This window comes from Phalacrocorax carbo, chromosome 1 (genome assembly GCF_963921805.1).
Source record: "Phalacrocorax carbo chromosome 1, bPhaCar2.1, whole genome shotgun sequence".
NCBI classification, from domain to species: Eukaryota; Metazoa; Chordata; class Aves; order Suliformes; family Phalacrocoracidae; genus Phalacrocorax; species Phalacrocorax carbo.
In genome coordinates, this window is record NC_087513.1 from 136030380 (window position 1) to 136047360 (window position 16981).

The window sequence follows — 16981 nt, forward strand, 5'->3', positions numbered from 1 at the left end:
TTTATGTAGTTTCAGGTAGTAATTGCAAAAGCAGTCATTTTGAAAGCCAGAGAAGGCTTCTCTTTGGACAAATGACAGGCACTGTAGGGGCAGGTACTACATACCTCCAGAGAGCAATTGCTGGCAAAGTCACTAGGTGTATTCAGTCTTCGGTCATTCTTCTAAAATGAAGATACATGTCATATAATCACACAGTCACATCGTAGTAGCTACCGGGGCTGATGTTCATTAGCAACAGTGGATAGCTGGTGATTCGGTACAGCAGCACAGGGTTCCAAATGGTTTCCTGGATTCGTTCACCTTCTGAAGTTACTGGCTTTTAATGCATCCCAGGGAACTGTCATTTCACGTAAGATGCATTACTACTCTGGAGACATGGCTGGTGTATGTGTTACAGCCAATGCTGTTGCTCTAAAATATTTGATACAAGCATATGTACTCTAACTCATGCAAGGTGTGCATACACAGCACTGTTCAACTTGCACCTAAGCCTGCTCAGAGATATCAGTGGGTATGAAAGTCTGGCACAAAGTATCAAAGGCTTCTGCAGCCCAGGTCCTCAGTGATCTTCATCCCTCCACTAACTAAAGCAGTTTATTTTTTTCCCACGTAGTCTGCTATCCACGTGGAGAGAAAAATGGAAGACCAGGCCCTCGAAGAGAATGGAGAGCAAGCACCTTGTAAGAGCACAGGATAAAACCAAAACACACCACCACCACCACCACCACCAGCCTAACGTTACTTAAGGCATAATTTGGCACTGCCTGTTATGGATTTTTGTTCACAGATGCAGTTTTCTGCATTTAAGGGAGGGATATGGCACTTTGAGGTACTAAAAGGCAATCCAAAAAAAATAAACAAAATAATCATTAGCTACTGAGAGTTAGAAAACGTTCCCAAATTGCAAAATTAATGAGTACAAATGCACTGCATTCTGCAAGACGCAGCTGTTTATAGCTACACAACAAGTGCAGCATCCCATTATGTGACCAGTGAGAACAGAGGAGGAATCAAATGTGGTGCCCGTCCTCAGAAGCAGGATATTAATTGTTCCAGTGAATCCCAGTCACGCAGAGGACAATGTACTCACAGTCTGCAGAAAAAGTGGACACCCAGGGTGTGCAAGTCCCTTTGCTAACTAGAGAAAGAGAAGCAGCAGAGACACAGCTGCATAGTACTTTGGAGGCTCACTATACTTCTTGACCAGCCTAACTAGTTCAGGCAGAAAACCTATGCTAATACAGTTATATTGTGCCTAGCACTCAGCTTCACGTTGTCCAGTGCTGTACCCGGTGTCTCACAGACATGCAAAGCATGACAAATACTTGTTCAAGGAAGAAAACGACATTTCAAAGTCAGCTTTTGAGCCCTCATTAACCCAGACAACTTGCTCCAGTTTGGACAGGTCTGAAATCGCTCTAAATCTTGAAAGTCTGCAGGACACGACCACACTCTTACAAATCTTGCTTTGGCTCCAAAAGCAAATGCCTCCTAGGAAGCCAAGGCACACAGCCTGGGCAAACGGGGAGGAAGAGAAAGCAGAGTAATGAGGATCCTCATTCTTCTGCCGTACGCCTCTGGTTTTGCAGATGAAGGATCCTGAGTGAATGAAGGGGTTTTAATGATCAATTTAAAATAAGTCTGATCCTTTTACTCTGTGTTAAAAGAAAGACTTGTAATTCCCTTGTAAAAATTCTTAAAGCATCTACAACTTTCTAATCAGACTAATAAACAAAATTAAATACTAATTTAAAAAATACCAACTCTTCCAATGAGCAGAATCAAAATGCTAGCCTTAGAATGGAATGTAAGCTAAAGCAACTAATGCTGCAAAATCAAGCAATGGTTCTGCTAACTCACCACCGTCACCCCATCTTAGTGAAAAAGTTCCAAAGCTGTGTAAGAGTACATTTGCTAAAACACCCAACTGTATTTTATCCAAGCCACTGAAGTGATTTTAAAGAAAAGTTATGCACACTTTTCGCTGGGAAAAGAAAAGCCAATTTTGTTTACAATCACATCACCCACATTGACATTTATTTTGCAAACCTTTAAATGGAGAGCTAAAGGACTACAGGAAATCTAAGAATTAGGATATTAGTTATACAAGATCAAAATATACACTTTCTCATTACCAATACAATGAATATATTAGAGAAACTGAAAGAGTTATCACGGCAGAGATGGAGGAGAATTGTTAGTCCCAGTCAGAACTGACCTTCTGCCTCATTCTTTAAACATGGCGTTTTTACTTTTTTGTTAACGACATTTGTTGTAATTCCTCAATGAATTACAGGCCCTTATATTATCAGCGCTTTCTTGGATAAATGAAATCACCAAGTACCAAAACAAAGTGCAGTAAAGTACAGTCAGAGCTATCTCTGTGCAATAAATCAAAACAGTTGAACATTAACTGTGCAGGGCTGAAGCAGGACTCCGTACTCCAAGGAGATACGGTTAAGAGCAGGGCTGTAGCGTTGTGCTACTGACTGCACAGCTCACACTGCCCACTTACTTGATGAAGTAGTCTCTTCCATCTCTGTTTGCCGTCATCTCCCATCCATAAGGTGTCCCCTGGTTCAAACTCCAGGTCCCCGAAGGGTGAGGCCAGCCTGAAGACTTGTTCCTGTGGCTGCAGTTTTGGAGCGGAGGGAGAAAGAAAAAGAAGGGGGGGAAAAAAAAGGTCATTTGTCTATTGTATTTTTTTCTCCCAGTTTACTATTTCACATTCACTTGGCAGCTGAATATTTTCAAAGTCATGAAATTTGCAGCCAAAACCCAGGCAAATGAAAACAGGTTAGCAGGCCTACTTACGTTTGTAATACTTTCCCAGTGAGTGGAAAGATACGTTGTCACTTCTAATGATTTTTGAGCCCAAGCCTTTGGCAGATGAATCAGTCCCACAACCACAATACTAATTTTCAATAGTTTTCAGTACAAGGGACTGAGAGCATTTTCATTCATCATTAACCCCTGGTCAAATGCCAGTTCTCAGTACAGTTTTAGCCAAAAAAACCCAACGAACCAAACACCCCACCACATGGCTGCACATCACACACACGGTGCACTACGCGGCCTGAGAAGGAACATCAACACCCACTCTCATTGCTAGCAAACCTTTTTTTGTTTCATATGGTGGAACGAAAAAAGACTGTAATGCTTCTGTATACGGATGCTAAACTGATTCAATATGCAGATGTTGTCGTACTTGACAGTTATCCACTAAGCTCTTCCTCCAAATAACTTCTAAAAGGCTGCAGTATCCCTGAGCACACACACTGTTACTGCTCGAGCCCTCTGTGCTAGCATTCCCACTCCCGAGCCGGGGCCAAGTCATACCATCTTAAATAAAGGAGTAGCTTACACAGCTCACCTAACTAAGAGAGATGCAGCAGCACTCCCAAGTGTCAGTATTTCCCCACCAGATCTGAAACATTTTGTGAGGTGTCATCTACTGACTCCATACACAAAAAAGATTCAGCTAGCAAGAATCCTCCATAGTCTCCACACGAAACCCCAACTTTTCAACTGATGTTTTACCCCTCACTTGCAGGAATTAAGCCAGATATTACCACACATTCCTACTTTCTGCTATGGGACTTAGAGGTAGAAAAGGCAACAAATAGGTCTTTCGGCAAAATTAATCAAATTGTTAATATTTATGAATAATCTGAAAAAGGAGGCAGGGCAACCAAAGATGCTAAAGACCGTCTCAGAAGGCATCACAGACAGGCAAAGTTGAATCAGCACACAACACCAAACACAATCTGAAATGTAGACACACAAACCAAAACCACATAAAATGAGAGCACGTTTTGAATGAGTTGCCTTCTCCCTCTTTGCCTTTCCTCCACCCATCAGACATATTACAGCTTAGTTTTACTTGCTAGGTTTATTTAAGTTCAAATGCTAGCAAGGAACTTACTATCTCTTGCCTTAGGCAGAGGTATAACAACTTATTTCCTTTGAAGAAAAAGAGCACAATGTAACCTGGCAAACACACTTCTGAAGAAACAGAATTGGTCTCCATGGACAACTCAACAATTCACTGCAAATTGCTAAACTCAACAAAGTTGTAGATAGTTAATCTTTCCCAAAGGGAGAATGCATCATTAAAAACAAACTAGCTACTTTCCCCTCCCCCTGTATTTCAAGGATTAATCACGACTAAGAAATTATATGGTGCCTCAAAATATAATTTACATGTAAAGTAGAGCATTACAATGGAGTGCTAGATATCATCTGATTTACCAATTACATTAAGTACTCTATCTTCAAGGAGTAGAAAAACATTTCTGTTAGCATATTCAAACACTGGTACTTGCCATGAGACGGGTCTTAAGTCTAATATTTGAACATGCTAGAAATCTTACTAAAATTATATAGTTACTCATGGCTAATGAAATACATAAATGTCAGATATGCTACATTACCCCAGATAAATGTGAACAACCCATTCCTGATCACCGGAATGAATTAAAAAGTAGGCATCTAAGAGAGAAAACAAATACTTTCAAAACTCACTCATGCAGTTTCACGTAAAGTTGAGCTTAAGCATTCCTGTTTCTCCATATACTTGACAGAGGGAGAAAGGTTTGTCCCCTTCTTTTAGATGGGAGCCATCCTACAATCTAAGAATGACAGCTTAACTACATCTATAGGCTTCAAATTACAGTTCAGAGTATTTGGGATCCTAAACACTGCAGTTAACTAAATAAAGTAGAAAGTAACCTTTTTTATCTGGACTATAAGGAGATACCCATGCGTTTAACACTTTTCACTTTAATGAAATATGTTTCACAACCTCTGTGCTATAGTTTCTCCATCTCTAAAATGGGTACAGTGACATGCAAATTCCCATGTAAAGCACATCAAACTTCTATTATCAGATAATTCATAGGAGCACAGGACAGTGATGATGATCACTACTATTCCTCTCTACATTCAAACTAAGGGCTAATCTTTGTACAGATTATAACATTAGTGGGTTTTAAGGTAAATTTAATTCCCCTGAAAGCTTTCTTTGAGCCCTTCAACATTAATGGTGTCAGAACCTATCATATATGATGGGTAATAACTGTCCTACTTAACTATAGATATGTCTATATCTGACCTAGTCCTTCAGACTTCCTTATAACCAGTGGGACAGAAATTAGCACTTGATACACTGTATAAACCTATATTAGATGTGTGCAAATTCAACAAGGTGGCTCCAGACATGCGAAAAACAAATACTCACAGAGTATTTCCTATAGTCATTGTAAAATTCAATAACAAACACTAATGAAGTAACAACAAAACACGGTTTCTACACTCAAGGGTGAGTAGCACTGGTGATTCCCAGATGCCTATACAGTCTGAAAACATGAGAGAATAAAATTAATTATTTCTTTTCATACTCCTCCATCCACTTGTTGAATATTCTTTCCATTTGTGTGCAAGGATTCTGTTCAATGGCCACTACAGGGGGCAAAAGATGGCAAAGATGAGAAAAATGCCAGAAGGAATATTAAAAAGTGTCTGGAGGAAACCATAAGCAGGTCAGGCGTTTCATCTGCAGGAAGGACAAAGCTGTCTCGGCAGGCTTTAAGTCAAGAAGATACCTCAGTGGTGAGGAAGATCATCAGGCCATGGGAGATCCCCGTCCAAATCCTACCTCTCTCCAGATGATCAGGGATTAATCCCTCAGCTCACTGATCACCATTTGCAACATCCTTCTCTCACAGGCGAAGAAGGAGCACACCAAGACCGCCTAGGTTTCTGGAGGACGTGCACACTTCCAAAGACCAGGAAGATAAAGAAAACATGCCTTCTACCTCAGCAAGCCTGCCTGCAGAGAAGCACTGGCACCGCTGTTAAATCACTGCTTGCTATCCAGCACTGCCCCTGCTTGCTCATGTCAATCAGACCTGCTGCTGGAGTGCCTGTCACAGCACAGCTCTTAGGTGGCAAACTTTATCATGAAACCCTAGGCCAGCATCATGCCAGCAGAGGTCTGAAAACAGGGTGGCTTTAGCTACAATATCCCATCAACCTCTTTTCGACATTCTTGCTGCAGAAGTAGAAAACGTGAACCCTCTGAATTGCTTCACATTGAACAATCTGTTCGTTAAATCACCGCTGTGACATGTAAGGAACCCATCTGCCCTATGGAGGAACCTTCTGATGGAGAATATAATAGCTGCACCACAGTGAACATCTTCAGATCAGCGTCTTTTCTACCTTGTGCTTGAGGCATGACTGAAAAATAAGTTCATATGTAAAGTCTCCTGTAACTGACATCAGCAGTGTGCACCTTCATGATATGCAGAACATACTCAGCATAAACCATGACACAAACATGAAGTGAAAGCCTTTAACAGTATTGTCATAGTTCAACCCTAGCCAGCAGCCAAGCAACCACACTGTGCAGCTCGCTCGCTCCCCCCCAGTGCGATGAGGGAGAAAACCAGAAAAGTGAGAAAACTCAAGAATTGAGATAAGAACAGTTTAATAATTGAAATAAAGTGAAATACTAGTAGTAGTTCTAGTAATAATAATATACAAAGCAGGTGATGCACAATGCAAATTTTCACCACCCACCAACAAATGCCCAGCCCAGCCCCGATCAGTGATCATCGTGCCCTGGCCAACTCCCGTCAGTTTATATACTGAGCATGACGTCATATGGTACGGAATACCCCTTTGGCCAGTTTGGATCTGCTGTTCTGGCTGTGCCCTCTCCCCTCCCAGCTTCCTGTGCACCCGGCAGAGCATGGGAAACTGGAAAACACCTTGACTAGTGTAAGCACTACTTAGCAACAACTAAAACACCAGTGTGTTATCAACATTATTCTCATACTAAATGCAAAACACAGCACTACACCAGCTTCTAGGAAGAAAACTATCACAGCTGACGCCAGCACAGTGTCTACCCCTTATTCTATACCATATATGTCATGCCCAGGTCCTACCCTTTCCAAGACATTCCAATTAATCACCACCACTTTCCCTGTCTTTTGATATATATACACACAGGTATCGCTCCCTTGGTCTATGGGCCATCCCTCTGAAACATCCGTAGAGTTCATTTACTTCACTACTTTGGGCTCCATCTGTCATAGCAGTCTTTCAGAGCAGGACTGATGATGTGTGGTGTTAGACTGTTGCATGCTGAAGCCAGTTCTGGTTCCATCACCACTGCACTTTGCTCAGTTTCCTCAAGTTTCATTCTTCATTAATCTGTGTGATTCTTACTGTAATACCACCGGTATGGCATATCGCAACGATAACGGTGATGACATACAGCATTATATAGCAATTAACATCACACCATTCAGTTCATTGGCTGTTTTCACCCAAAATCCAACCCCCTTGAGGTACATATCGGGCTTCCCCATCCTTCTGCATCACCCACCAAGTACACCCAAGTCCTTGATCAAAAGTAATCGCACGGATGGGTTTGCCTTTGCCTGAGGCAGGAATAACCCAGACTGTCTTCCCCAGCATATTTTTTACATGCGCTACAGGGACTTTATCTCCTTCCACAGTATGTAAAAGTTTTGCTTGGGCAGGACCAGCTTGATTGGCCGATCCCTTAGTGCTGATTAACCAGGTGAGCTTTCCTAAATGTGTGTCCCGGTGTTTAAATGTGCCAGCACCCATTGCTCTCAGTGTAGTTTTAACAGTCTATTTTATAGTTTGATTTTCCCAGGAGCTGGAAGATGACAGGGGATGTGATACACCCACTAAACACCATGCTTTTTGGCCCAGGTGTCTATGAGGTTGTTCCAGAAATGAGCCCTGTTGCCTGACTCAGCTCTCTCTGGGTTGCCATGTCACCACAGGACTTGCTTTTCCAGGCCCAGGCCAGTGTTCTGGGCAGTGGCGTGGGGCATGGGGCATCCAGTGGTTGCTTCTACCGTTGTAAGTACATGGCGCTTGACTTGGCAGGTTTGTGGGAGTGTGATTATAATCCATCTGCCAGGCCTTCCCATATTGACATTTCAGCCATTCCCCTCCATACCACAGAGGCTTTAACCACTTGGCTTGCTTGATTGCAGCGCACAGTTCATACTCATGGATAACCTGTGCAATAGTGTCCATGGTCAAGTCCACCCCTCGATCACAAGTCCACCTGTATGTTGCATCTCTTCCTTGATGGCCTGAGGTGTCATGGGCCCACCGAGCTAGAAATAATTCACCCTTATGTTGCCAGTCCAGATGCACCTGAGCCACTTCAATCTTAGCAGCTTGATCCACCTGCTGGTTGTTCTGATGTTCTTCAGTGGCCCCACTCTTGGGTACATGAGCATCCACATGCCGTACCTTTACAGCCAGGTTCTCTGGCAGGGCAGCAATATCTTGCCACAGTGCGGCAGCCCAGATGGGTTTGCCTCTGCGCTGCCAGTTGCTTTGCTTCCACTGCTGTAGCCAGCCCCACAGGGCATTTGCCACCATCCAGGAATCAGTACGGAGATAAAGTTCTAGCCATTTTTCTTGTTCAGCAATGTCTAAAGCCAGATGGATGGCCTTTACTTCTGCAAACTGACTCGACTCACCTTCTCCTTCAGCAGCTTCTGCAAATTCTCATATAGGACTCTATACAGCAGCCTTCTATCTCCGATGCTTTCCCACAAGATGACAGGACCTGTCAGTGAACAGAGCATATTGTTTCTCATTTTTTGATAGTTTATTATACACTGGGGCCTCCTCAGCACCCATCACCTCCTCCACCGGCAACATTCCGAAATCTTTGCCTTCTGGCCAGTCCACGATCACTTCCAGGATTCCTGGGTGACCCACTTACTCCACGTAGCATCAGTTGCATGTGTGGAGGGGACCTTTCCTCTGAATATCCAGCCCAGCACTGGCAGTCGGGGTGCCAGGAGGAGCTGTGCTTCAGTACCAACCACTTCTGGAGCAGCTCGAACCCCTTCTTATGCTGCCAATATCTCTTTTTCAGCTGGAGTATAGCAGGCCTTGGACGTGACTCCAAAGCCCTAGGGGTCGAACTCGGGTCTTCCCTCGTGCTTTCTGCCAGAGGCTCCAGGTAGGGCCATTCTCCCCAGCTGCGGTGTAGAGCACATTTTTTACTTCTTGTCCTGCTCGGACTGGCCCAAGGGCTACAGCATGAACCATCTCCTGCTTAATTTGTTCAAAGGCTTTTCGTTGCTCAGAGCCTCATTTGAAAGCACTGGTCTTCTGGGTCACTTTATCAAGTGACCTTACAATCAGATTTTAATTTGGAATATGCATTCTCCAAAAACCACAACACCTAAGAAAGCTTGTCTTTCTTTTTTGCTAGTTAGTGGAGACATGGCTGTTACTTTTTTGATCACATCCATTGGAATCAAACAATGTCCATCTTGCCATTTTATTCCTAAAAACCAGATCTCCTGTGCAGGTCCTTTGACCTTATTTTGTTTTATGGCAAAACCAACCTTCAGAACAATTTGGATTATTTTCTTCCCTTTCTCAGAAACTTCTGCTCTGTTGCCCCACATGATGATAAAAATCAATGTACTGCAGATGTTCCAGAGCTCCACCCTGTCCCAGTGCAGTATGGATCAGTCCAAATCGTTGGGCTGCATTTCCACCCCTGGGACAGTCAATTCCAGGTGTACTGGACACCCCTCCAAGTGAAAGCAAACTGTGGCCTGCACTCTGCTGGCAGAGGGATTGAGAAAAACACACTAGTGATATCAGATGTGGCTTACCACTTGGCTGCCTTTGACTCCAGTTCATACCGAAGTTCTAGCATGTCTGGCGGCGTGACTTCGTTCAGGGCACGATAGTCTACTGTTAGCCTCCACTCTCCATTAGATTTCCGCACTGCCCATATTGGACTGTTAAAAGGTGAGTGGGTCTTATTGATGTCTCATTGGCTCTCCGGTTGACGAATGAGCTCATGGATGGGAATCAGGGAGTCTCTGTTGGTGCAATATTGCTGCCAGTGCACTGTTGTGGTGGCAACTGGCACCTGTTTTTCTTTGACCCTCAGTAACCCCACAACAGAAGCGTCCTCTGAGAGACCAGGCAAGGTGGACAGCTGTTCAATTTCCTCCATCTCCAAGGCAGCTACACCAAAAGCCCACCTGTACCCTTTTGGGTCCTTGAAATACCCTCTCCTGAGGTAGTCTGTGCCAGGGATGCACGGAGTTTCTGGGCCAGTCACAATGCGGTGCTTTTGCCACTCATTGCCAGTGAGGCTCACTTCAGCCTCCAGTACAGTTAGCTTTTGGGATCCCCCGTCACGCCAGAAATGCAGATGGGTTCTGCCCCTGTAGAGCTTGATGGCATTAGGGTGCTCTGTGCACCAGTGTCCACTAGAGCCTTATACTCCTGTGGGTGGGGTGTGTCAGGCCATCTAATCCACACAGTCCAGTAAATCCAGGTGTCCCTTTCCTCCACCTAGCTGGAGGCAGGGCCTCTCTAATCCTGGTCACGGTATTCACTGCTCACTTCTGGTAAACACAAATCAGAAGTCTCTTCATTAAATCAGGAGTAAGATCAGCCCTTCTACTCTGTCTGGGGAGCTGCCCACGGGGAACTGGAGCAGCAATTTTCTTGGAAGACACCCTTGAGTAATTGTTTTTCCTTGCAACCCACGTACCCATGCCTCTAGGTTCAAGGTAGATTTTCCATTCCACTTCCTCATGTCCTCTCCGTGGTCACACTCAGGTAGAACCATGGGGTGCCCCATGGTGTGTACGCTCTATATTGTCTCTCTTGAGCAGAAGAACGCTGACCCCTAATGGCTGAGATACTGGTCTGTGCAGATGGAGAGTAGGGCCTATCCTCTTTGAGTTGCTGGACTTCCTGGGACAGTTTCTCCACAGCCGAGACACAGGCCCGTAAGGAGGAAGAGATGCTTTTTTTGTATTCCCAGAGTTGGCTACGCACTTCATCCACCATTGCTGCCTCTTATTCTTTCTAGGTCATTACTGCCAATGAGTTGGCATGTAACCCTGGTGCACTCGTACCAACTTCCACCTTTGAATAAATGTTCATTGTTCAGGTCATTATAAATCACCTCCAGCATGGCTAATTCTCTCAGGGACTGGATACCTCTCTCCAAGGTCCGCTTGCCTTGGTGATACATAACATCTTCCTTGAAGGGATACCTTCCTTTCACACCAGACAGAAGTCACTTCTAGAGGCTGAGGGCTTGTGCCCCTTTTCCAATCACTATGTCAAAGCCCCATTTCTCTAGAAAGGGATCCCAGTTGTTTGGCTTCTCTACGCTCTAATTCCAGGCTCCTGGCTCCATTATCCCAACATGGGAGCAGTCGGGTGACACTGTGCTCACCTAGACAATGGCTGAAATCTTTTCACATATCTCACAGCTTATTCAAGGACAGGGATCAGGTGGTTACCATCTGCTTTATGGGTTCTGCCCCTTCTTCCTTCTGTTCTTGTGATGGCCCTGGTTCTTCTTCATCCCTTACTAAACAAGATGATTTTCTTGTGTAATTTTTTTCTGGTGTGCAGGGGCAACTGATACCAGCATGGGTTGGTTCTCTGGTTCAGCTGCATTACCTGTCGCGGTGGTTGAAGAAGCCACAGCACCTGCTGTCAGGGTTGGAGTGGCCACAGTGCCTGTTGTTTGTCATCAGATCCAGAGACCTTCTCTTCCCCTTGAGGATATTGAACAGTGTTGAACAGGGCTCGGTAGGCATGGGCCAGGCCCTCACACATTGCAGTGATTTGTGTCTCTCTGGAATTGCCAGGGTGACAACATACATCCTCCAAATATTCTACTAATTTTTCAGGATTCTGCACTTGTTCAGGGATGAAGTTCCAAATACTGGAGGTGCCCACCATCCTAGGCATTTGCCTGTGCTATCCCACGCACCCTGCCACTCATAACTGTCCAACCTTCTCTTTTTCAAAGATCAAAACTAAAGTAGTTTGAATTTTTAAAACATACTATTAGAGTCTAATGTCCAGAGCAGTTTAGAGAGTGTTAATGGTGAACGCTATTCATTTTTAAAAGCATTGGAAAATTAGATCTTTAACTTTTCTAGAAAATTGAATTAAAAAAAAAAGGCACCTACAGATTCAGACAATAAGCGTGTAATATTGCCCCAAACTTATTTTTTTAACCAGCAACTGGAGATTCACCTCAATAGGTCTTTGCTAGAGAAATCTTGATAGACTCTTTAACTCTATCACCTCTATATCCCAAGCCTGTAAATTTTATTTAAAATGTAGTGCTTCCCTGAACTGGTGGGAATGAAGCTTTTGGGGCTACAATTTTAAAACAGAACAAACCAGCACTGACACAAAAGCAGCATTCCCATCCTCCCGGCATCAGACAGTCCTACTTCACATCACAGTTCCTCTTGTGCCAATGCAAGAAAACTGGTTCACCTTAAAACTAGCAGCTCGTTTATCCAGACTCGTCTCTGCCTACTTCATGGCCTCACAGATGGCCACATGGCAGCAAAAATGAATGGCAGGGCAATAACTGCCTGCTCCTGAGTGTCCTCAGGCAACGACAAGACAGAAAGCGCTTGACTAAAATGGAATGCCCCGACTTTATTTAGAATATTCTGTGCCTACTGGGGCATAACACTCAGTGTATAGGACTAGGGTGCCTACCCACCCCAAAGATAGACAACATGTTTATGTCTACCCTTCTGCACACACAGAGGACACACAAAACCTTGTTTCCTTAGGAATGAAGTCGGACAAAGAGTTAGGAGGTGTGCTTTATCACCTTGCTCAAGAATCCCAACTTGCACTCCGCTGACAGATTTAAAACAGCAATAAAAAGTAGTAGTGACCTTGAATTTTATTTTTTTTTTTTAAATAAAAATTTGAAGAAAGCAGAAAGCCGGTTAGCCTTGGTCATAGTAACCTTCGTTCCCACTCCCTACAACCTCAAGGAGATGGCTATCCTTGCAAAATTATCTTTGTAGGCCTTGATTGATGAGTCCTTATAGTGGCAGGTTGCCTCTTTGGTAGAAATCCAGAACAAGGTATCTCAAGGAGGTGAGACCACTTCTGGAATTAAGGGTCTCAGCAAAAAGTTAGAGACTCAGCTGTACTATAAGGGAGACATCTGAATTTGCAAGCTTTCCACCTGTATTCAGCTCTCTACTGACTCTAACTTGGAGCTTCAACATCTCACTCCATGTAGACACCAAAATTTGAATTTTAAGCATATAAATCTGGACACGAACTCAAACTCTATATCACCGTCAGAAGAACCCTTTGCAAGAAATGCTGAGCCCTTATCTTTAAATTCCTGTATAATGTAATACAATTGGCATTTTTAATCACCTTTTCATTTATTTCCTATTCTATACCCCTTTCCAAAGCAACTAAAAGCAGCACCAAATCAAGTGCAAGCACCTTGTAAGCTCCTGGTACCATTAGTTTTAAGTGAAAAATTTTACACCACATTTATCAAATGAGTTTTTTTAATCTCAAGAGCTTTAGGATTTTGGGGTAGATATCACCTGTCAATCTGTTACTGTTTGCTTCAGTGATCTGATCTCCAAGATCACCTACTAACTTTTCAAGTTGGGGCATAACTTCAAAAAAAAGTCCCCAGTAAAGAAGCCCCTCTTGGAAACTCTCCTCGAACAAACAGCTGGAAAAACCCCAACAAACCAACCTAAACTTATCTTTCTTTATCCTGGGGCCTTATTTTCTCCAAGTGTTGCTTTTATTAATGAGTATCTGTTAGCTTACAGACTCTAGCAAAGGCTGAAATTATCCACAGAGTTTGTGACAGAAATCTTCATAGATGCATAAAATCTCTGTATGTGGAGCCATGTATAATTTCCCTAAATATAAATAATTTGAAATATTAATATTCCATGCATGTTTCCTCTTTAGTTATTAGCAACTTTTTAAGCACCTACCTTGTATTTCCTCTGCTGGATTAAAATGGTAGAAGGATTATGTTCTAATCTTCTTTTAAAGCAATCCCTTGAACAACACAGCTGTAACTGCAGTGCATGACTGAAGTTACAGAACTTGTACTATGAAGATTCACAGTATAATGCCATGTTTACCACTTGGTTATTTAGTATTTTGGAATAATCTCATTTAACATCTTGGTTATTCTCATAGTACTTCCTTATTTACAGCACTTCTTCATTCCTGAAGGCACTGTCTCCAGGGTGGTCAGTGACTCACTCAAAGCTCACCATCCATCTAACGTAAGTCAGCATTGCTAATGGACTACTAGTGTTGATACACTGGCTGTCTTTATGCTACCCTAGCGAGAAAGACTTCTGCACTTTGAGTCCTGGTGTGTACCCTGGTTTCATTTCACCTTTTTGTACACAAGCCAGTTCTCTGCCTCCCACATGCCAATAGCAAAGTCAGCCTCTCCTCTCCAACCCATCATAAAAGGAAGACATCCTGAACAAAGGCCACGTTACACTCCCAAAAGGTGATTATGAAGGCTGCCAGGCTCTGCAGCACCGCTCAGGAGGTAAGTCTAGCCACGATTCCTAGCAGGTACTGAGAGGAACACCAGAGGCACAATGTTTTGTATTATTAGTTTTTAGAAGTAAGAACACCACACCTAAAGCATCTGCAGGGCATGTCTACCTGGGAGTGAGAGAGAGGCTTGCGACACGAGCAGAGTTCAATAAAGGTCTCTCTATGACATTTAATCTTCCACTGCCTCAGGAACAGAAACCTGCTTTCTCAATCCAGTTCTCACCCACTCCTGTCCCAGAAGACTACTGCACTAAGCTTACCTCCATCTTACCATTTAACTTGAAAAAATGAGAAAATGAGTTTTAAAGACTTTGTAGCGATACTATCAAGATCAATCATCATACCCTGCTATTGAAACTCTCCTGAGGGGCACTGTACAACAGGACAGACGTGATAGACAATAATTTCTGGATCCAGATCAAGGACACTGAAAGGCTTGCTGTCTCTGCACAGACAAGTCCTATAAACGCTCACAGAAGTAGTCCTACCAGAAATATAAAGGAAGAAAAAGAACTGCACCAGATGCACTCTGCTGTACTGAAAAAAAAGAAAAAAAATCATACTGGGCTTCCTATTACTAAACCATGTAAGTACAAGAGGGAACCCTGATGACTTCAGATACACACAGAGTCAGACACCCTTCATATTCTACAACCCGCATGCTTTCAAGTCTTTTGCTGGAGGAGAAAGCAAGGGGGGTTTAGTCGTCATATAAGCTTGTACTATTTTTGAACTCCTAGAAACTGTTTCAGTTAAAAGAAACCTGAGGAACATCACCCCAAAAGTGAGCTCAGAGTTTCAAGTTTGTAATTAAGGAAAACATTAAAGGTAGAATCATTGTCCAAGATTGTTTTTATTACTTAACCCCAAGAACAAAGTGCTAGAAAAATATTTTGCCCTGTGACACCTGTCCACCTCAATAATTTTGCAACACACAGCCATATTTTGGGCAAAGGTAGAATAATGTTGTAATACCTTTCAGGCTTGTCCTGAATTTTCTCCCTTAATTTTGCATCTTCAGAATAAACACAAACGCCATGCAGAAAATAAAGACAGCCCCCCTTTCAATCTCACCTGAATTAGTACCTTCTCCTAGTTTTTTCTATTTTTCTAGCAAGGACTACAACTAAAGCCAGGCTGCAGTGGGCCAGTTGTTCAGAGATTGTTTTCAGCTGGAAGTGTCCCTTTCTTAGCACGAGGACCAAGGGAATAACTACTCCCCAAACTCTGGATGGAGCAAATAACTCCACACTTTCCACTCCATTCCTTCCCATCTTCCACAACAGACACTGTCAAATTGTGAATAATTGAGAATGTACCACTCATTCTTACTCCAAACCAACAATGATACTAAAGGCTCCACTCAACCTTTAAATCCTTCAGTGGAGCAGAAGAAAACCAAAACAAGTACAATTCAAAACTTCATACTGAACTCCTCTACGCCAGTTTACAATACAGTAGAGGAGATATATTTCCAGAAAACCCTGTCAGCCTACTTTTTTTTAACACAGATTACATTAGCTTCCATCTCCTCAGCACCTAAAACTGAGATTTCTTAATGGCAGCCTATGTCTGGGATGAGAATAGGAGGCACTCAAATATATTCCTCCTCCACTAGTTATTGCTACTGCTGCCAATCATGACATAACGAGGGACCGTGGCCCAGCAGCTGATCACAAAGGCAAGGAATCCCCTTCATCAGGGATCTCCTTGCAGCCACAAGAAAGACCCTGCTACTGCTCCCCTACCAGACAAGCAGGGAAATAGAGCAGCAGCGGCCCACCAGCTGGTGGGGGAAAGGGGCAATTCTACATGACCAGATAAGTCCTCTCATGGGCTCCCATTGCTTCAGCATCAATTCCAGACTCCTGTTTGTGTCACAGGAAGGGCAGAGCAACACAGAACAAAAGCCCTGGTTCTTCAAAATCTACACCATACCCATTACACAACTGGCTATATGAGGAATGGCTCCTCACAAGCTTTGCGCTAACGGTCTACACGTAGACCACTTTTCACCGTGGATCCTCCACAACTGCTCTTCTGCTTTCCTCCCTCTGCTCCACTTCACGTGGCCAAAGATGCAAGTACACAGTGCAGTGAAGAAGTACTTATGGCACATGGTTTTGCCTTCAGCTAGGCAGACAGCTCCTAAGTATTGAGTGGTGGCTCCTCAAAAGAGCTACTGTTGTCCACTATGGTCCCAGAACTAAAAATCTTATGCCACAAGGTAACAGAAGTACAGACAGCACATGGGGACAAGGGATGAAACAAACCATGTGAGGCAGAGGCAATGCTGGTCTGTTGCAGGCGCTAACAACCTCCACATGCCCTGGAAACGGGACAAGGTCTTGTCATTCTCTGAAGGACCCTGCTTGCCCTGAAATGCTTCCTTTCTTTACTCTGATTCCACAACAAGTTTTAAGCTCTTCACCGTTGGTATAGCTGCTGTTTGCACTGTCCTGCTGAGCTGCAGCTGAGTTTTTCCTCTTTCCAAAAAAAGTTGTTCTGTTCTGATTCTCTACCGTCACTGCTGTCC

At 43.5% G+C, this 16981-nt stretch overlaps 1 protein-coding gene across 2 annotated transcripts in view; it reads right to left on the reverse strand.

Moving 5' to 3' along the window:
* The window catches only part of FRMPD4 (FERM and PDZ domain containing 4), a 313673-nt gene that overhangs the window by 112896 nt on the left and 183796 nt on the right, over positions 1 to 16981 (reverse strand). For both annotated transcript variants that reach the window (XM_064475449.1, XM_064475457.1), the window contains exon 2: positions 2516 to 2632. In XM_064475449.1, the coding sequence (XP_064331519.1) occupies positions 2516 to 2632 (117 nt within the window). The remainder of the gene's footprint in view (positions 1 to 2515; positions 2633 to 16981) is intronic.